General features: G+C 42.2%; 1 protein-coding gene across 2 annotated transcripts in view; it reads right to left on the minus strand.

The window, feature by feature from the left end:
- LIPN (lipase family member N) overlaps window positions 1-18453 on the minus strand; it is a 30131-nt gene extending 11678 nt beyond the window's left edge. Inside the window, exons 1-10 of one of the 2 annotated variants that reach the window (XM_032313380.1) lie at window positions 18389-18453; window positions 12686-12750; window positions 11334-11452; window positions 10628-10745; window positions 8032-8230; window positions 6356-6465; window positions 3976-4112; window positions 2058-2198; window positions 656-727; window positions 38-109 (exon numbers count right to left, since the gene is read on the minus strand). In XM_032313380.1, the coding sequence (XP_032169271.1) occupies window positions 38-109; window positions 656-727; window positions 2058-2198; window positions 3976-4112; window positions 6356-6465; window positions 8032-8230; window positions 10628-10745; window positions 11334-11441 (957 nt within the window). In that variant the 5' untranslated portion in view covers window positions 11442-11452; window positions 12686-12750; window positions 18389-18453. Of the gene's footprint in view, window positions 1-37; window positions 110-655; window positions 728-2057; window positions 2199-3975; window positions 4113-6355; window positions 6466-8031; window positions 8231-10627; window positions 10746-11333; window positions 11453-12685; window positions 13295-18388 lie in introns of those variants that run through there. The other variant, XM_032313381.1, reaches the window with a different exon arrangement.
- Between the last annotated feature and the right edge of the window lie 4172 nt (window positions 18454-22625).

Below are 22625 nucleotides of genomic sequence, written 5' to 3' on the forward strand. Positions count from 1 at the left end.
CAAAGCCACCCTTCTGGGGCTGTTCCAAACAGCTCACCTGATTGTAGTGATGCATGTTCTCTGCTTCACTTCCCCAGTCATAAGCTCTGAATTCATCAGATCTGTAAAGCTGAAATACATGTTTTTTGGAAAAAATCATCAGAGTAAGAATCACAATTGTTAACAGTAAATCTTAGAAAACCACTGTGCCCTGGGAAGAAAATAAGACTCCTGGGTCATTAGAAGGATAGAAATACATTTTACATTACATACATTTGTGCTTTTAGAAGCACAAAGCCAGCAGAAAGGGAAGCAATGACTGCCCTTGGTTTGAAGGGACAGCTAAGGGAAAATCAGGACTCCTCAGGGGGAAGTCAAAGCTCGGGTAGTTCTCTCCAGGAAGGTTCGATCCCATGAGGCTTTCCCCGGTTACCTCCTGCTTCAGCTCAAGGTCTGTTTTCCAAGCTCCCATCTAAGACTGGCTCATTTTTGTCACCTACTTGGTCTGTGCCATAACTTGCCCTTTTCCTTACAATCTGGGGAAATCAAACCAGAGATGGTGATGGAGACAAAGTAGAAGCCAGTTTCAAAACTTCTAGGGGGTAGACCTGCTAACTCTCTCCTTTCAGATGTGCTGAAATAAGATCGGAGAGTCCTTCCATGGCAAAGACACTACCTGTTTTATATGCAGGATGTTCTGCATTGATGATCCAGTGGGAGCATGTGACATATACACATCCATTCGACTCTGGAGGGAAAGAAAACATAGTATACCAGAAATCACTCAGGGAAAGGAACAATACCTCCCAGAAGCAGAGAACGAGTGTTCTAAGAGTAGCAAACCCAGACGGGGTTTGGGAAATGAAGAGGCTGAATCACCTAGGTAAAGAAGAGCTCAGGTCAGGCACCTGACTGTGAGTAAAAGCATGGGTTGCTTCAGCGCAATCCTACACCAGCTCCAGCGTAATTTGCAAGCGGGGTTTCAGGGAGTGGAGGGGTGCTGTGCGCATGCGCGTGGGTGTGCATGGTCCCTGATCCGCACGTCCCACCACCTGGGCATCGGAACTTAACCCTGTTAATTATAAGCTTTGTGACTTTGGTCAACTTGTGGGTTTCTGTATTTTCACCTATTAAATGAACATACTAAAAATCATACTGTGCCAGGCTTTTTTGAGGCTAAAATAAAATATTGCAGAAGAAAAACTAATATAATCACTTCAGATGCACTGTGCTTTGGTCTTTGTAAACATTATAGAGATAAAAATTATAGAGATATACTAGTAATGGGAATCCTATGTCTTAGAACTCTGCAGAAGGAAAGTAATCTATTGAAAATATTTATTGTTGAATAAGAAGACTTTGAACAATGGTCCTTCTCCTATTTTGGCTTGGCTCAAGTTCGCCTCTTGAATAGGAGTAGGATGGGCTGGCGAGAAGGGTCATTTGGGGACTGGCTTCACTGTATCAGCCTCGCTGGCTGGCCATCATATGCAATGTGACAGAGCTAGCCATCCAACCACAGTAGCCTGCAGATATACACGCCTCCTCCTTGAATTCTCCATAACAGGAAACGAAGAGATGATGAAACAGCCTTGCTCATCTTTTGAGGTAGAAGAGTTCTATCTCTGTTCCATTTTGTCTTGTGCTTTCCAAGTTAAGTGGGGAGTTTTAACCGAGGCCAAAGTCACCCAACAAAGGAAGGCACAGAGGAAATAAGTTCTACGCTTATATGGACTTCTCTTCTTTTCTGTGATTTTTTTTTTTTTAATGCAGGGTATCATTTCTAAAATCACATTGACTATAGTATGGTGGCTGATAGGGAATGGGCACAACTCCTACTCATGATGGCCATCTGTTTTCCTAATATGACCATGGATGGAAGGATGAACCTACCTACTCTTCCCCCCAGTTTTCATAATCATGCACCATTGAATACTCAATCTAGGCATAGCAAATCTCTGCCTTTACAGTTTAGAAAACCACATTAGTTTATGCAGCGTGATAGATCCACCAAAGTGAGTCTAAAAAAAGCTGGAATCTCTTAAAGCATCAAATGGCCCCATAATCATTGTACATACCATATTCATATTTTTCTTGTCGTATCCAGCCCATAAGGACATAAATTCACTACATATCACCCATAATATTTTATTGTTGCAGATTTTGAGGGCGGGTTCCTTTCCTGTCTTTAGAAATACACCTTTGGTACCAAAAATACCCTGTAAAAATAAACAATAATTATCCTTTCAAGAACGGATCTCTGGCTTCTTGACATTCCCTTCATCCCAGAAATAAGGATTCTTAGAGATCCATTTCCATTTGTATTTGGTGTTTCTGCTAAGGAGACTAAGTCACTTGGGAAAAGGAACTATTTATGAATCCATCTCTATCCAGGGAAGATCAACAAATATCATTTAAAAAGAAATTGCATTCAGGCTCTTCAACTCCAAATTCACTTCTCCATGGTGGAGCTCCCTTATCCCGTCCAATCAGTGACTGCCTCTGTTTCTCATTTCTCATTAACTGGCAAGAGAGGCGGAATATTTTCTCCTTAAGGCTAGACATTGCCTTGACTAGGAAGGAAAAGCAGGATTTTCCCCTACTTCCTATGGGCACACTGTCTTTTTAGCAGTGTCCCAGTGGAGCCAGCTCTTGGACTGGAAAGTAGACCATGGCGTTCGTACTGAGGGAAGGGGACCACTGGACAGAAAATACTTGAAATCACGGGATGTAGCACAGTTAAAACATGTAGGGTTTGAGAGAGTAAGCTTGGGCGTGGGGCACCCAGTTGGAAGGACTGGAGTTTCTGGCCAGAGACATGAAGTGGTGGGAGGGATCAGGGGATGGCACTGAAAGGGGCAAGAAATCTGACAGTCAGTTATAGGAAACTGACATAAGCCTCAGACCCTACCTATGCCCACAAAGCCATATATTATAAAAAATGATGTAGAGACAGATGTATCTGCCTCCCAGTGTAATGTAACTATTTCGTCTGCTCAACTCTACCCAAATGTAGAAAACATCCCAGACTAACTGATGTTAGTCACATTTTGGCAACAGAACCATCAACCCCACAAAAGGGAACTTGCATCACCTGAGCTTAAAGTAAACGGCACAATAAACTATGCAACAAATCATTAGGTTCTATGGAAATTCATTCTTGTGTTTGCCCACAAATAATTTTTTTTTTCCATTCTCACCCCTTCACCTTAAGCCAGGGCCTCATTTTACATGTGAATTACTGTGAAACCCTTATCAGTCTACTTGATTTCATTTTGGCCCAAATCCATTTTAGCTGACACCCTAAATCGAAGGGGCAATTTTGCCAAAATACTATGTTTATCACAGCAATGTCCTTTTTAGAGAAAGAAAAAGCAAACAGAAAAAAAATATATATATAAAAGACTTTTGATGGATAAAGTCCCAAATTCACAATTGGCAACCAAACTACATCTTCAACCTTGGAAAATAACCAATAAATTCTGAACAAATAATTGAGCTGTAAGACATTTAGATTTTGGAATCGTAGCCTTGGTAAATTAAAGCAAACTCCATTACAGGAAGGGGTTGTAGTATTCAGGCTCATGTAATATTAAAGTTAGAAATGTCAGGGATTATAGGGAACTTGAAAAATGTCTTTCACTTGGGCATTGTGAATTTACTGAACTGCCCAGTGGAATAAGAACGGAACAAGAAAACTCGAGTGGACTTTAAGCTACACTGTGCTCACTTCAGATAGAAATTCTGACATATACTCAGATCTGTTCATGACTGAGTATAGTAAGTTATATATGGGAATCGTAGACATGTACATGGGTACACAAACACACACACACACACACACACACAGCACATGGTCACAGAGTCTGGTTTCTACAGATTTCATGTAAATTTCCTACTTTCCCATTACTGCTTCATAATAGACTTTAAAATAGCAAGGGTCTACGATCCAAAATGGGACCCTCAGAGACATTTTGGCAAAAATGAGGAGCCTACCTTGATTATGGAATTTGGAAGTAGAAAAAAACTGGTAAAAATGCCCGTGGGATATTTGAATGAGACCACAGGACCCAAGGCAAAATTCATTTTGATTCTTTGTGCCAGTTCAGGCATGGTGGAAAAGGCTACAAACCCTAAGAGAACAGGAGACAAGACAATCTTGTAAAAATTAGAAAATACTGAGGCAACGTTTCTACTAGCAAAAGTGGAATTCTGCTTTGACACTTTTTCCTTCTGTTGCAATAATCCCACGGGTGAACTGAGAAACTCTTCTGAGTTATTCAGTGAAGATAATATGCCCTTAGTCCTGTCTGCTCTTGTGTCCATTTTTCTTGTATTCTAGACAATTCGACTTCTCTGGGGAGAGTGAGGGATAAGCTGCGTGAGCCCGGGGACAGCTTCACCCCCCAGTGTGGGCTAAGCGCTGGCAATGTTGTCATTTTACCCCAACACTGAGATGCCAGGGTGAGTCACAGAGCTTCCAGAAGTAAACAGTCTGTTCACGGGAGGGCAATGCATCAGTTCTTGATGTGGTATTATCCAGTGATCCCGCAGTTGCTTTTTTCTCACACTGCAAAGAGATGTCATCCCTTCCAGTGCTTTACTGGGTGCTGACTGACCTCTAGAATGTTCCCTGATTTCTCTCAGTCCCCTGTGGTCCTAGTAAGGACAGCCATCTCCATCCGCTTTGACTTTTCAGCAACAGCATAGCAAGCATTTCAAGCCCCATGAGGATAAGGGTGGAGAGCAGCCCTGCATGGGCAAGGATGTGGTCTATATGTGTATTTTGGTTCCCTGAGATGCCTTTCTGGGCCCCCCACTGTGTGTAAGCATGTGTGTGTGTGCGCACGCTTGCTTTTTTTTGTTGTTTTTTTTTCCTCCCTGAAAGTCTTGTTGAAACACTGAAACCATCTTGGCCAGAAAAAGAACTGACTTTGTATTAATTGGCTGAGCAATTGATACAAAGACTGAAACTCGTATACTGGTCTAACACTTCCTGTAGAAGATCTCTGGAAGTGTGTGGAGGTGAGTTGTTCTGTGCTCACACTGACCAGCAGTGTGAGTCGGAGCCTGGGTTGCCAAATGTATTGTGAAGAGTGGGTCCTTCCCACATAACAAAAATTGCTCTGCTCCAAATGCAGAGGATGTCCACTGAAAAATTCATGCCCTATATATAAGGCAGAGAAATGCTGATCAGATATTTTGTTTTCTTTGCAGATCAGATGTAAGAGCACATCTACATCCTGCCCACTTTATAAGCCCTATTCAAGCCATTCTGTCTCCATCTGGTTCCTCCACATGCCCAAACACCCTCACTGGGGGTGGGAGGGGGTGTTCAGATGGACCTAATTTGAATCTGTGTCCTTAGAATTGGAAGTTTTAGTGGAAGATCACTAACAAATTCGTAATATTCATATAATGAATTCCTCTAAATTTTTATTTGGAGCTGGATTTTTTATTTCTTCTGAAAAGATCTAGGAAATCATTAGGAAGTACATTTTCAAAGAGAAAGGTCTTGGACTTCTAAACATTTTCTACATAGTACTTGCATTAAATTGCTAGTCCATAAATACTAAATTGCACGTTAAATAGATAAACCCAGTTGATGTATGCTTTTGTGTATCAACTAAAAGAAAAAAAGTGACCATAGTGACGCCTGAGTGCCTCAGTTGGTTAAATGTCTGCTTTGGCTAAGGTCCTGATCCTGGAGTCCCGGGATTAAGCCTTGCATTGGGCTTCCTGCTCAGCGGGGAGTCTGCTTCTCCCTCTCACTCTGTCCCTGCCCCTTCTCATGTGTTCTATCTCTCAAATAAGTAAATAAAATCTTTTAAAAAAAAAGTGATCGGGGGCGCCTGGGTGGCTCAGTGGGTTAAAGCCTCAGCCTTCAGCTCAGGTCATGATCCCAGGGTTCTGGGATTGAGCCCCATATCGGGCTCTCTGCTCAGGAGGGAGCCTGCTCCGCACCCCCTCTTCTGCCTCTCTGCTTACTTGTGATCTCTGTCTGTCAGGTAAATGAATAAAATCTTAAAAAAAAAAAGTAATCGTATTATTTTCAATTCATTTAAATGTAAGTATAACCTCACCCTTTTACTATTTTTTAAAATCCCAAATGGGTTGTGAGGAAGGTATGATCGACACATACTTATTCTTCAGGGATATTTCATGTCATTAGGTGTTACTAGTTTCATGCAGAGGGGACCTAGAAACTTACTCTTTGCAAATTTGGGGCACATGGAAATTCTATCACCATTACAAAAGTGCTGTTTCCTCCAGAAATGGAGGAAAGATTTGCCCAACATGCAGTTTCTGAAATTCAAGAAAGGTGAACACCTGTGAGGCCCTGACCCTTGTAAAACACTGACATTTGTAAACATACCTATTGTAGTGCCAAGTGAGTGCCCGATGAAATACAGCTTCTCCTGACCGGTTTTATTTACAATTAAATCTACTATTGCTGGGAGATCGTATTTGGCCATTTCATCAAAACTGCAAAATGAAACAGGGGCTTGTAAGTACTTGCCACCAAGTTGAATACTCAGAGCACCCACTCACCTATTTTTCATGCCCAGAATGCTGGTGGGCACTTCATTCTTTATCCAATTGCATGTGGGCTAGTGTGGCTTCCGTTTGCTGCATTTCTGTGTGTTACTGTCTAATAGCAGGACTGATTTCAAGCCTTGTGTGCACGGTCTGAAGGCCAGTCCTCCCCTTCCTCCTCCATCCACTCCCCCTTCCCCTGCTTGGCCTGCCTCTTCTTCAAACAGCCACAGGGCCCTTCCAGACCTTCAGGCTATAGAACACTCAGCTTTGGAAGCAGACCTGGAGGCGGATCATGACTCTGGCTGAAACTCTTGATACATTACTTAAATGCTCTGAGCTTCAGTTTGCTCATCTGTGAAATGACCATCATGCCCATTTGGGAGCAGGCCTGCTCAAGGGACTGGATGACAGGCAAGGCATGACTCAGGTGCACCTGCTGTTGATGTTTCTTCCCGTATCAGAGACATGTTCCGTATCTACCAAAATGCCACAGCACCAGTTCAGCTGGCATTCACGCAGGAGAACAAAAAGACGTTCAAAATACTCAGTGGTTCCAGGTAGCCTATGGGCTTGAGGGTTGCTTATCAAAAGGACACGTAAGGAAATCTGTAGGCTGACACTCCCAAGTATAAGAAAATTCTTGTGATGTCTTACAGCAAACAAGTTCCAAGCTCCCTGCCAAGGGGCAGCGACGCAAAATATTTCCTGATGTTTGTTCCTGCCCAAAGGCTCTGACCCTAACAATTTATTCTACCCTTCCTGATTCCCCATCTGCCAGCGGGCGCTGAATATTTCATTAGCATGGGAGGAATGCACACTCTGTTCTAGCAGCAGGCTTGCAAACCAACAGGGAGCTTAGCCTTGCACAGGGAAATATCTAACAAGAATCAGCCTGTCCTCTGGTGACAGCAGAAATACTTTCAGTGAAAGAAGGAGGTAGCATACGAGGACATTGTTCTCTATGGCCCATCAGCAAGGTTTTAAAGACCTCATATCGGGGTTCTCTTGAAAATGGTATCTACTACAGTTACAACCAGAATTTCTCTAAATAAAATACAGTACCGGCACACACCATCTCTGTCCAAGAGAAAAGACCTGGATTAGCAGCACTAGAATGAATAGAAGTTTTGCGAAGACAGGCACTTTTCTCACTCTTGAGTGCTCCAGAGCCTATAACTGTACATACAGGAGACACTCAGCAAACGTTGATTGAATGGGTGTGTCCCTGGTCACAGGAATTCCCTGAGCTGTCCCTTGGGACATATTTATATTGTATAGTATTGGATAGAACTGGATGTTAAAAAACCATCTCATTAAAATGATGTAGCTAACTTGTGGGCCAATCAGTGGAAATCTAACTTCCTGCTGTTTCTTTGCTTTGAGATATTAGTAGAAACTACAAGGAACTATGTGCCTTCCAGTGTTATGAATTATTATTAATATCACCCACACTATTATATTCAAAGAAATTGTCTCCAACTTTCCACATGATTTTTCTTAGATGAGGCTTACCTAAAGGCCCAGAATTTTTCTTCAGTGATGGACAGTGTTCTGTGCCTTCTTGACCAAGTGTTCCCCCGACTGTTTCCCATCCAGACATCATAACCTGCATCTGCTAGAAGGAACCCAAGGCTGCCATTGGCATAATTCTCCAACCAAGAGGCATTGTCTGCAAATAAAGCATGTTGCAAATACACGACTGGCCGGGGGCCTGGAAGGAGGAAGGGAGAAGAGAGAGAGGGGAGAGAAAATAACTTATGATAAAAAGAACATCTCAGGAACATGATAGAAACCCCTCCCACATACACACCCCACAACAGAAGAAGCAAAACCCAAAACCAGCATTCACCTTTCCCCTTGTCATTGGTGTAGAGGGGGAGAGTCACGTGTAAGTTTCTCAAGCATGTTTATTACACCTGGTGCTGTGCTGACGAATGAACATGCAGGAGCTTGTTATGGCCTCATGATACCTCTACCGAGTAGCGACTACTTTAAGGATCCTCATTTTACAGCTGCAGAAACTGAGCTTTAAGGTAGGGAAGTACCTTTCCCAAGGGGCCACCTAATTAACAAGATGCAGAGCCAGGATGCAAGCCCAGTTCTGTTTCACACCGCAGTGGGTGCTTGTAAACTGTGCTCCCAGCTCTAGGAATTCACATTTGCATATCTCTGGGGTCTGATTGGCAAAGACAGGAAAATGATCATGTCTGATGGAATCCCTTGCCTCTTCCAGGGAGGAGGAGGATGGGAGCATAAATGGACAGTGACTGATTTCCTCTCCAAGCTTCTAGCCAAATCCCCAGCCTCTGCCCACCAGAGAGCATTTGAAAACCCCAAATATAATAGAGTCAGCTTAACATCCCTCTGATGACTGTCAAATTCTTGAGGGAGAGGGTATTCAGGGAGATGAGGCTGAACCAGCGCAGAAGGTTTCAAAAGGCACCATAATATAGCACGTTAAGAGTACAGGCTCTATGGGGATAAAAATATATGTTTATAAAAAATAAAAAATTAAAAAAAAAAAAGGCAATGTATTACTATTTGAGAGTTAACTTTTTTCCCCTAACAGTTTTTCACTTGTGGCATTGAGAATGGTTTAAGCATGCTTTGATCAACGTTTAAGAATTGGCTACTTAGTGCTTTACAACTCTTTCATATTTTGAGAGATACTTTTATAACAATTGTATTATTTAAGTACAGCTGTGTGTTTTAGATCCCTACTATAGATTTAAAGGAAATAAAATTTTTGAGAGAAAAAGTATTGAATCCTTAAAAAAAAAAAAAAAAAAAAGAGTACAGGCTCTGGAGCTGGCTGGGTTTGAGTCCTGATTCCATCACTCGCTATGTGTGTGTGACTTTGAGCCTGTTACACAGCCTGCTCAGGTTCATCACCTGTAAAATGATAACTATTTGTAGTACTGACCTCTTAGGAATGCTGAGAGGTTTCTCCGATATAAATTAATGTAAAGTTTTTAGAATAATACACCTAATCCATGGTTCTTAACTTCAAACCTTCCCCAAATTCTTCCTCCTTGGAAAGGAGAAAAATGCCCTCCTTTTATGGTTCCCAGCCCCCTCCCTCCAAGCCTGGTGTTGCCCGATTTAGAAAAGAAAAAAAAAAGAAAGAAAGAAAGAAAGCGAAGATTAACTGGAAGACTCAGGATGGCCTGTTGATCTGAATTTCGGATACGGGATGAACAATATTTGGTTAAGTACATTCTAAAGAGGAACTTGTCCATGAAACTGATTTGTTAGTGATCACAGAGTCAACTTTGACTTCTGCCATTTGTCTCTTACCCTCACCTTTGTCTCACTCTCAATGTTCATTCTGAATCTCTAGAATTATGCCTTTCTTTCTTGGAGGACAGAAGTCAAACAGGGCCATTTCAGCTGCCTCTGAATACGAATGGCAGGACGGACAGCGCAGTGATGGGGTACAGGATTTGCCCTCCTGTCTTCCCAGATACTCTGCTCCTGCTTCTCTGTTCCTCACTCATCCTGAGCTTTGCAGTGACTTGTCCCTACTTAAAGAGTAATTTCCTCTGCTTTTGCGTGGCTGGCTCTTCATGCTAGAATTTAGGCCACATCAACACCATGCTCCTTCCTCCCACAAAACTTGTGTCCCTCGGATCAAAATAAAGGAAGAATGTTCGAATTTTCCTTCCTGGAAAAAGTTTCAGAAATGTCAGGGTCATCTAATTTGATTTTTTAGTCCCGCCAAAGGGGGCCTATTGATTCTAAAGGGGGCAGCAGAGACTTCATGCAACCCAGACAACCTCTTTGTGAGTGAAGAAATCCCTTTCCTGGGATGCAGCAATTTTTCACATGAGAAATGAGTCACGAATGAAAGAAATGTTGGTCCCGCCTTTGCATTCACACCCCCAGCAAGCAAGCCTGTTTGCTGTCAACAAGATCTGTCTTGCCCGTCATATTTTTAGGTTCTTGGCTGTCTTCAGAAAATTGGAAAAGAAGGAGACTCCCTTTAACTGTTTAAAGACTAATCTAAGAATTGAGCCAAGTTTGATAAACCAGTCATTCTCTCAGTGGAAAGCCAGTCCTAAGGTGTAGTGATATGCCATCGCCTTCGCAGGATAGACGTATCTCCTACCTGGGCTCCGGGCACCTCTTCGTCCATGGGGAATTCTGTTGACACTGAGGATGTACCCGTCCTGAGTAGTGACGTCATACTCTTCACTGGGGTAGCCATTATAGGTGATGATCTCACTCTGCCCCGTGAAAACACAGACATTAGCTCTACATCTTCTCCAAAGTGTTTTGGAAGGAACTAGAACAAAGCATCTTGTCTGTCCTTATTGGGGTGAATTATCTGAAATCTGTAGCCCCAGGTAACTGCAAAATCGATTTATTATGTAAAGTCTGGATTTTAAAAAATTAGCAGAATATTAAAAAATGTCTGCTATTTGCAAATTTGGGGGTGGGTAGTTGGGTAGAGATGGTTTAGGTATTGACCCATTTTTCTGACAGAACTATATTCTCCAGCCAGCTAATTCTCGAGACCCCTTTTGGTTGGGGAGAAGGCGGTCATATATAATATCCAAGGGGCTTAGAATAGAAATTTTTAATATTTTTAAAATATAAATTCAAACAAGGAGGTTGCCTATAAATTCTTTTTTGCTTTACATTACTGGAAAGTGTTATTTACTCAGCCAAAAGAGAAGTTCTCCCTAGCTTGACTCTCAGAGAAACCTTAACTATCACCTATGTTTTATCTGTTCCCTTATTTGAGACTTTTTGCTCTCATAAGACCATGCATCTGCCTTATGTGATGTCCTTTGGGACTTGGCATGACTTACAATATTCATCCACACTTCAGGATTCGCTTCATTTTCCAAATTAAAGAATCTATCAGCATTTAAAGTTCCACAGATCAAACAACAGGTTGTTGTTAAAACCAGCCACATCGTGGGAATGCCTGACGTAAGACATTTAATAATCACAGATTAATTTTATACATCAACGTTGCTTAAGAAATGAAAATAGTGCCCTACTGCAAACTGGACGGACATCCTAGGGACACTGAGAAACTGTGGAAGGGAGAAAACACAGTGAGCTAATTCTGAGCATGGGAATCCATTCTTCGCATAGCTTTGACCCAATCCATTTCTTGCAAGACATTTCATCAAGCACCAAGATTTATTGTTTTGGTTGTCCTTTAATCAAAGGTTTTCAATTATGTTAAGTCTTTGCTCACCTGCAAATTGCCAGGATACCTGAAGACTCAGAGGACAGGTGTCCAAGCCACAGCAAAGGGAAAAGGGGTGTTATCCTCTACTCTAACCGGCCTCCCACAAAACAAACAAGAACAGTGAGCAGAGAGGAGGGTGGGTTTCCAGTGATGGGATTATTTCTCTTGTGGACACCCAAAGGGGAAGGTTGCACATTTAAATGTGCGATCTCTTCCTTGGCAGGGCTTAAAATAACCTCTTCCAAGGCAGACCAACCTCATGGCAGTCCAGACTGACCCTCCTATAACACCCTCCCCACCCCCACTGTGACCTGACTTTTAGGTCCAGCCTCACCAAGGACAAGATTTCTGACCTTGGGCAAGTTATTTTGCAGCTTTGTCTCTTGGTTTCCTTGTGGGTGAAATTAGAATAATAATGTAACCTACCCTACAGGGTTTACAGGAAGGATTAAATGACCTACAAAGCAAGAAACAGGTCAGTCCTTTCACTATTTTTCCTAATCTGAGAATGAGCCAGAAAGTAATATCAGAGAGCTGTAACAAATTAATGACCGACTTCTAGAAATTTAGAGCTTTACTTCTGAAGATTTTAAATAGCTTCCCATGCATTCGCTGTCTGATTGAAAACGATTTTATATCTGCAAATGTTATATTATTTAAAACATTGTTAAAACTAGCAACAGCTAATATCTACTGAGTGCTAAAGCTTGTGCAGAGAACGTTTCTAAATGCCTAGGGTGTGTTATTTAAATCTCAAAGAAACTCCATCAAGTGGGTCCTATCATCCTCCCCTTATGGATAAAAAATACCCCAAGGCTTAGGGAGATTTCAGATCTGCCCAGGTCACAGAGCCCACAGGTGCCAGAACTGGGTGGAGAAGGCAGGCAGCCTCCCAGCAGCGCCCTTGGATCTGACCATCACCCCAACCCGCCTCCCAGTTGTGATAGATCTTGACCTTACCTAGCTCAATGAGCGTCCTCTGCTCCAGAAGACTCCGCACTGACTAAGAACCTCTAAACTTCTGGCTGTGACATCAGGTTGAAGAAAAAGATGTAGTTGCAGTGACAGTTAGCAGCTAGAGAGAGCAGAGACCGGAAGCCCATGGCAATGAGGAAACCCCGGGCCGTGGCGCCTCCCAGGGCGTCTTCCTGACGCACCAAATGCCCTGATGTGCTTGCAGATTGGGAAATAGTGGTCTGTGGAGTGCCAAATAACCAGTATGACTGAATCCTTTATGTTTCCTTGGAGTGGCAGCTGCTGTCGGGAGGGTTCAGCTATCTTTTCCAAGCCTGGCGTGAAATGGGGAAGTCGGACGGACTCGGGATCCTAACGGACAGAACCAGGCATAGAAGCAAAATCTACCTCCTCTACACCAGACCATTTCTGTTGGGAGTCAGACGAAGCGAAGTCTGGAAAACCACTGGTGTCAACCATGTGGTGTGAAAGGGGTGACTGACTGAGCTAAATGGTGAGGTGAGGCCACCCTGACTCCCGGCTCCCGAGGCCGGCAGGACCTGGAACTTGCAGAGCATCAGGGGAAACTGACACTTACGTCCAAGGGAGGCAGTGACCCTTGTGGATGCTGAACCACAGACCAGTTCACCTCGAGTTAAAGCAAAGCAGAAGCAGGTGCTCCTAGGGAGCTCGGTCGGCCAAGCGTCCCACTCTTGACTTTGGCTCAGGTCATGATCTCAGGGTCTTGGGATCGAGCCCCACATCAGGCTCCTTGTTCAGTAGGGAGCCTGCTTCCCCCTCTCCCTCTGCTGCTCCCCCTGTTCTTACTCTCTCCCTCTCTAAAATAAATAAATAAATAAAATCTTTAAAACAAAAAACAAAGTAGAAGCAGAGGCCAGAGGAGAATGACAACAACTTAGCTCCACCCCTTCCCCAAACACTAGTGGAGGCACACAAGCAGGGTTTCTGGTTCACTCTGCATTCTGTACCCCTAGAGGCCCCAGGAATGACTGAAGCTCTCCAGGACAAGAAGCAGGGAGACAGTGAAGTCCTACCTAGCAGAGGCAGTAGTTTCCGTTCTCCGAGTCTGGACTCATTCTGCAACCCTTTCAAAAACAAAGCTATTATTTGCATTTGTCCGAACCCTCAGATCTGTTCCACTGGAATGGGGAATTCATGCCAGTTACAGCAACATGGAGTGAGAGGAAGCACTCTGATTGTTGGAAGACGTGGGAAGATTATGGGTTATTCTGGCTCCCCTGCCCCCCCTCCTTTTTTAAAGACTTTTATTTATTTGAGAGAGAGACAGAGACAGCACAAGCAGAGCACAGGGAAAGGGACAAGTAGACTCCCGGCTGAGCAGGGAGCCCGATGCGGGGCTGGATTCCAGGACCCTGGGATCATGACCTGAGCTGAAGGCAGATGCTTAACCCACTGAGCCTCCCAGGTGCCCAGATTATTCCCCCTTTGAGGCAAGACTCCACTGTTCCTGACCCTAACGGCCCAGTGACAGGGGTGAGGACCTGTTGGGAAACGCACATGGCTTCTGACTTTCAGAATCACTTCAAACAGAACTTAGCAAACTCTCTGGGGAGTTCTAGGAGGCACAATGTTATTAGTATTAATGTAGATTTGTGGCCATGCTTGGTGTGGGAGCAGCAGGAATGGAGCTAAACATCTCCGGCCTTGACAGGCTGCAGACCAGGGCAAATTTCAGAACTCTAACTCGTGGCCCTACCTCGGGGCCCTCTCAGATCCACTCTTGAGTGTTTTCAACATGTTGAAATGAGCTAAAATGAGACACATTGCAACTTCTTCCTTGGCCCTGTGAAATACAAAACTATAGCTCCTACTCTCTAAAAGCTCAAGATTTTCCTGCTTCACTTCCCCCACCCCCATTAGATGATATTAGAGCTGGAACATGATCTTGGGCAAAATTAGATTGAAGGTCAGTCTTTCTGAAACCCAGTGGTGTTTCTGATACCTTGGTCTGAAGATCATATTGCAGTCTGAGCCAATTTTTTAATGATGAATCCTCATTCAAATATCAAGATGTCTAAAAACATGTGCCTGAACATAGAACATGGATCCTTGAACTTGGTATCTATTGGTGACAATGATTATTATTTTCCTTCCGATGTTCTAATTCAAAATATTTTTGCTATTACATCTCTTCTTTTTTTGTTTGTTTGCTTCTTTCTCCCCAAAGATTGATTTTTTTTTTTTTTTTGGTAACACATAACTTTGTATCAAAGGGGAAATCATTTTCCCTTGAAAGCAAGTCGAGGTTAAAAAAAGAAAGGAATGAGAATTTTAGAAAAACAAATAATTAAACCTTACCCCCTTTAGACAAATTTTCCCCTGGAATAAAAGATTTTGCATGAAAAGATTTTGCTAGCTCACCAGATAATTTATCTAATTCATTATGCATCCTAAAATTCAAACAGAGCTTTAAGCACGCACGCGTACACACACACACACACAATGATTGATTAGCCCACCTTGACCTTAGAAAAGGCACTTTAAATTACATTTAACTATCTTATTTCTTTACCCATAAAGCAGAGTTGGCCATGCTCGTGACATGTCTAAGAAACAATGCTGTTTCTGAAGTTACCTATCAGAATGGAGCTCGCTCTCTTTAATGCTGGCTGGGGTTGGTGAATCTCCCAGTCAGCTCCAGTAGTCTGTACCCACCTTCAATCGCCAGATGGCTATAGGATAGAGAGGCAGAAGAGAGAAAAGGCAAATGAAAAGTTCTATCATAAATACCTGAAATTTTAAAGGTTTTTGAAAAGAGGTCATAAAAAGCTAATTGAATGGACGCTCATCCTGATCGGAAATGCGTAAAGGAAAGATCATGTCCATTTAAAGAGAAGTTATTACCAAAAGTGCAGGTGTTTGCCTTTGATGACTTCCACGTCCTGGAGTGGCCGGATCAGGACCACATTCATGGCAAAGGTCAAAGCTTCAAGGGAATGAAGAGGAGGAGCCGTATCATCTCCTGGGAGGAGATTTACAGCATCTAATCCTCCAAGCCTGTTTACCTGCCTGCCTGCCCACTTAATGTGCAGAATTTATGTATGGTATTCCCTACAGCTGGTTTTGTATTTGATTCCCGTAGGGGGTATGTTCAAGTGGGAATGTTTTTGTTTTGTTTTGTTTTGTTTTTTGTTTGTTTTTTTAACATGCACAGACATGCACACACACACACAAACACACACAGGGCACTGGCCAGGAATTTACATCATATCTAGTTTTAGACACCATCTCATCAATTTGTGGGTAAATGAAAGGCCGTTGGAAAGAGCAACAAGATAACACTGGCTATTTTGATACATGCTCCTGTTTCTTTTCTGAATTAATTTTCTGCTGTGTTACATTGCTGTTAAATCACCTTCAAATCCCCTCAACACCCCTGAAAAATGGGTCAATGCCTTTGATTTCATCCCTCTCTTAATCACCATCAACTTCTAACGTATTTGCTGGGTGAGTGAATAAATAAACAGATGAATCCAGAAGTCCAGAAAATATTGCTTAATTACTGAGGCATAATATTATTATTCATAAAAATAGTGAAATCTTAACTATTTATTATTTACTTTGTATCAGGTGTTTTACCTCATTACTCTATAGATTCTAATGGATCTCTTTGCTTTTAAGTATGCTTTGAAGGACATTTTCCTTAACTTCATTATATAGTAGATTTAATAAGAGAGTAAACTCATAGGAAAAGTCAATCTTGTTTTTGTACTAAATGGGAATAATTCCACCGTTAGTCATAGATTACATTGCATACTGATACAATAAAAAATTACTACTGGAGAGTCATTTTTCTGTTATTATTAATATACCCTTAAGTCTATTATGGCGTAATCAGATATCTGTCCTACAACCTCTCTTCCTTAATTTCTCCATACATTAAAAAAAAAAAAAACTCATCAGTGTAGAACTGTTCAAGTTTTTTTCTACAAATAACCAGATTTCTTAGGAGATAACCCTTTTCTGTATGCCAGCATTGTCCAATAGAAACATGATGTGAACTACACATATCATTTAAATTTTCTTGTAACCACATTTTTTTAAAGAATAAGAAAACTGGTGAAATTAATTTTTATATTATACTTCCTTTAAACCAATAGACCCCCAATATTATCATTTTGATATGTAATCAATATTATTAACAAGAGAATTTCTTTTATTATGATGATTTTTGCACTAAGTCTTTGAAACCTGGTGACTATGTGACACTCACAGCACATCCCCGTTAGGACTAACACATTGTAAAAACTTTAGAGCCACATCGGACTAGTGACTGTGTATTGGAGGGGACAGCACTGTCCTATCAGTCTTGTGCTTGCTCTTTCCTCCAACCAGATACCTTATTTCTTCACTTAAACTCTACCCAGATACATAGCTTTGTGTCATATGTCTGACCTGAATTAGATATCTGCCTACGGCACTGTTTACTTTCTGATTCATCGAACATATCTTCTCAAGTACTCGGCCTCTGCTCTCCCCAGCTGAGCCTCAAGTCTTCCTGTCCAGCCAAACATCTTGCTCACCAATATTTAGTTATAATACTTCATCAAACGAACCCTGATCACCAGTCTTCTCCAGCTCAGTAAATCTAGATAGAGAGCTTGTTACATTGACTCTATGCCAATAACAAATGCTGAACTGTTATTTAAAAGGTTTTCTTTTTTTTTTTTTTAAAGGATTTCATATTTCCACTGGGTGGCCCACTCAGTTAAGTACCCCACTCTTGATTTTGACTGAGGTCATTGACTCAGGGTCCTGGGATGGAGAGCCCCACACTGGGTTCTGTGCTCAGCAGGGAGTTTGCCTTTCCCTCTGCCTCTTCCCCTGCTCATGCTTTCTCTCTCAAGTAAATAAATAAATTTTTTTAAATGTCACTAAAATAATTTTGCCATCATTTAAATTCATTTACAAGCTTGACAGCTTCCTAGATCCACCTCTTCTGAGTGTTGGCTGAATAATCTGTAGTTATATGTGTGTGTGATTAGTCTAGCTTTTTTTCAGAGGTTTTGCCTTGAGACCAGGGATATCAGCACAGTTTCACTGATTGTCCCTAGAAGGTGATGGAGTCCTTAATGTAGAACTGAGAAAGTATTTGTCCATGCCCAGATCTGTGGTTCCAAGTAGCCCTGTGGTATCCAAAGCAGCCTTACCTTCAGCTGGAGCGCTGGAACTTTCTAGTAATGCCTTCTCCAAGTTGCAGCTACTGTCATCCCTTTAAATCACACATCTGAGTCTGTTTTGAGCACTCTTGAAATTAAAACTCTTAAATGGCTTTGCATTCAAAGTTCTGTGACTGTCTAGGAAAGCCCACAGCCCAGGCTCTGCCTCCTTCTGGAGCTCACCTTGCCCCACTCTCTCCTGGCTCCCCATGCCTCTTTAATTGTCTCCAGAAAGCCTAGCTCTTTGCCACCTGAGCCAGTCCCCTGCCTGCAATCTGAGATGAAATTTTGTTTGCTCAGAGACTTCCTTCCCTGTCCATCTAGATGAGAGTGTCCTTCTTGCTGGTAGATGTATCAATATTATAATTAAAGATTTAATTATGTGAGTAAACAGCTGTCAGATATCTGCTTTTCTCATGAGTCTATAAGTTTCACTTGGACAGGAACAGTATCTACCTTATTGCTCTTTGCATTCTGAATGCCCAGTTAGGTCATAATAGGTACTCACAGCCTCATAACATAAAGATGAAGAACTTGGCAAAGTCAAGATCCTGAATTTTAGAGAACTGATATTGTGGGGGAAAGTTGTCCAATATTTACAAAATTCAGTTCCTTCATCTGGAAAGAAAGGATGAGGAAATTACCATTTTGTAAGATTATTATGAAGATTAAACATAATAGATGTAAATAACAGACATAAAGTGATGAGACTGTTATTTACATGTGGGAAGGACTCAATGTTCTTGAAGGATTGTAGATGGTGATTTTTGCCAAAGCATATACTTCCTTTGTGTTCATTCCCTTGGACACCAGGTAACATTCACATACTAGGACTTAGGTGTTTTATTACAGGGAAAGAATAAATAATTTGGCCAAAAAATTGATACAGTTCTTTTGACAGCTATACTTTCCAATGCAAATTATAAACACATGTATTGACTTATGTTTTGCACTTTCTGGTACATTTTAGTTATGTGGCTCAGTTCTCCGTAAGTGCCATCACTTCTGGGACACTGCCAGGAACAAGAGTCACCATATGCCAGGCTGATACGCTGTCATCACTGAAGAGGGTCTTCCCTGTGAAGCCTTCTGGTGTCCTGCCAGCCAAACTTCCCCATTCAATATTGTCCCCCTCGTATCTAAAACTCTTTTATATATGATAAGAAATTCTTGAGAAAGGAGTCTTGGTCAAAATATATTAATCATATGTCTTGAAAGTACCCCAATTCCTACAGGACCTAAACCAGTGCTAGAGGACAGAGAGGACACTCCTAGCCATTCAGCAACTATTTATTGATGACTGATTTTGTACAATCATAATGAGACACATCCACAGCCATTAGGCTGTCGGACTCTTGCCCAAGTTCATTTGGAGACCAGATTAATCTCTATATTCCCTGTCCCTTCCTCAATCTGTAGATCCACCCAAGACTTCCTTTATGACTCAGGCCATTCCTTTTCTCCTCTGGGCTGTCTTCTCTACTCTCAGCCTTCTGTGATCTTTCCTTTCTTTGAGGTTCAGTAACACTTTGGGCTTACTGTCTGTTATGGCAAGCTATCAGCTTCTACGTACACGTGATTTTATATCCATTCCTTGAAAGCATGCAGAAGTGCTTTTGGGAACTAGAGTAACCACCTGGCTATTTGTTATTTGACCTTGGGTATCTTAGTTAATTGTTTCTGGTACTGATCTTCTTCATGTGTAAAGTGGGTATACTAATATATAAGTCATAAACTATCCAAAGGATTAAGGAAGATAATGTGCATCTTGTTCATTATGTGACACAGCAGGGACGCTATGAGAATATTCATTCTCATCCTCATGTCACACTCAGTACCTCTTCCCCTTCTCTCCTCGTAGCACCGGAGAGTAGAGTGTCAGACAAAATATCAGGGATGATTTAATTGACTGTGTGAATAAATGGGGAATAATTGACTGACAAATACTATGATGCTGGCAATATGGCACTGTGATTCAGTACTGGCTTTTGAACTGATAGACAGCTTTGGGTTTATCCTCTATCCCCGCAAAAATGACTCCATCACCTGAGGAAGTTATTAGCTTTTCTTTCTTTCTTTCAAGATTTTATTTATTTATTTGACAGACAGAGATCACAAGTAGGCAGAGAGGCAGGCAGAGAGAGAGGGGGAAGCAGGCTTCCCACTGAGCAGGGAGCCTGATGTGGGGCTCGATCCCAGGACCCTGAGATCATGACCTGGGCTGAAGGCAGAGGCTTTAACCCACTGAGCCACCCAGGTGCCCCAGTTATTAGCTTTTCAAACATTCCATCTTCTTATCTGTAAAATGGAGGAGCCATGGAGTCCATCTTCAGGGTCAATGTGAGAACGCAATGAGAGAACCATCTAGAAATCACTGAGCAGCATGCTTGGCAAGTGTTAGGTATCTCAAAGAAATAAGTAGATATGACTTCTATTAATGTTACTCAGATAAATATGTCCAAGGAAACAGGTCTTGTGATTAAATAAGACTTCACATGTGCCATTTAACGTCTTGGTATACCTAATTCCTATGTGAAACAAGAATTCTATTTTTCCATATGGGATATAGATCATGACTGGAAATATGAAGCCATAATGTACCCAGCACTTTATAAATAATAATATCTACCCACCCCTTTCTATGGAACTGGCATTGTGCTAAATTCTTCTGCTTTATTACCTCACAACAACTCAATAATAGAGGCGCTTAATAATATTTCCATTTTAAAGGTAGGAAAAATGTGGATTAGGGTGATTAACTAACTTGTCTATGATATAAAGATAACAGTGGACTAGGAACCAAACCGAAAGACTTCAGGGTCCATGATGAAGTGCTGTCCTCTACAAATTCACTTCACAAACAGTTTTCGTCTTCATGATGGCTGCATACAGCTGAGGCAGGAATGAGGGTCTCCATTTTGTAAAAAAAAAAAAAAAAAAAAAAAGGGAAGTAGCTAGAATCCATGAGAAATGACTATTCTAGGGTTACACAGCTAATAAATAGTGGCGTTAGCTCTAAACTAACATGTGTCTAACATGACCATAAGGATTGTTTCCATAGCAGTTCCATGTTCCTGCTCAGTCAAGAGAAGAGGTGATCATGCATGAGAAAACACTTAAAAATTTATTTTCTTTTATTATTTTTTTTATTATTGAAGTCTAACTGCCCTGCAATGTTATATTAGTTTCAGGGGTACAACACACTGTTTCAATAATCCTTTATATTCCTCAATGTTGGCCATGATCAGTCTGTTTTGAAAAGAGCATGAGGTGTCATAGAAAGAAGGGTTTGTTGTTTTGTGTGTGTGTGTGATGATGATCTTTGTAAATGTTCAAGGGTCCCCATGATACCCTTGAAGGAAGGGATGAGAACTGGTGGTTCATTTCTCTAAACAGAATGCATCCCTCTGAAGCCATGCTGGTGAGTGGGATAGCACAGGCCACCAGGCCCGGAAGCGGAGCCTACAAGTCGGAAACCCAAAGATGGGAAAATGTGCAGCCTCAGATAAGAAGGCTCGGGTGAAGAAGGAGGAAAGGTGTGTTATCGCAGAGGACGGCAACCTCTCAGATTTTCCAGTTCTCCTAACCACAGAGGGAGCAGGGCTCTGTGGAAGGTTGGGTAATTCTCCAGTGGGGCAGGGCAAGGCTTTTCTGACAGGAATCGGGTTGCGTGGGGTCAAGGGGATGACTCCTGGCTGTGACCCTGATGTGTTGTGGCTGTGAGAGAACCACCCTAGCACACCTGTCAACAGATCCATCAGAGGAATAACAACCCAGCTACTGAACCTGGCTCTCCTCTCTGCTGGGCTGGGTTTGACTCAGAACTGGGGTGTCCTGTTTCACCTACTGGAGGACCTGCCTGCTCCAGTCTGACCCCGCCCACTTCACTGCCGCCCCCGGGGCTGGCTCGGCCGCTCCCTTTCTGCGGTTCTGGTGACACAGATTTTGCTTCACTTGTTCTGCTTCTTAAAATCTGTATGAAATTCTGGCCTGGCCAGGCACCCCCATACCAAACAAGAGCCTCCCTGACCAGAGGGGCTCGCCTGCGCTTCCTCATCTGCTCTTTATGGAGACAACACAAGGAAGTGATGAGAGTTGGAATCCAGATTCAGAGAACTCTTAAGACCCAGATTTGCCTCTGATTGGGCTGAGGTAGTATGCAAGGCTTCTGAGCCTCTGTGGTCTTTGAAATAGCCTAATCCCTTTATCACCGAGATATGGGCAGGGATAAGTGGCTCAGGCCAGGCCTTCGGTAAATCCCCTAGAAGTCAGTAAGTGCGAAAGACTGTTAGCTATTTTTATTATTACCCTCATTGGGTTGAAATTCCCTAGCATTTTTTAAACTCGGTATAAGTCATAAGATGAGAACCACATTTTCCTTGTGTAATGTCCTATTATCTCCAGCCTCTGACACATAGGAGGTGCAGAGTAAATTATTATTATTGTTTTTAAAGATTTTATTTATTTATTTGACAGAGATCACAAGTTGGCAGAGAGGCAGGCAGAGAGTGAGGAAGAAGCAGGCTCCCTGCCGAGCAGAGAGCCCAATGTGCAGCTGGATCCCAGGACCCTGGGATCATGCCCTGAATTGAAGGCAGAGGCTTTAACCCACTGAGCCACCCGGGTGCCCCAGAGTAAATTATTTTTTAAGATTTTATTTATGTATTTATTTATTTAGAGAGAGCACGAGCATGGGGAGGGCCAAAGGGAGAGGCAGAATCTCAACCAGACTGTACACTCAGTGT

Source organism: Mustela erminea, chromosome 14 (genome assembly GCF_009829155.1).
Source record: "Mustela erminea isolate mMusErm1 chromosome 14, mMusErm1.Pri, whole genome shotgun sequence".
NCBI lineage: Eukaryota > Metazoa > Chordata > Mammalia > Carnivora > Mustelidae > Mustela > Mustela erminea.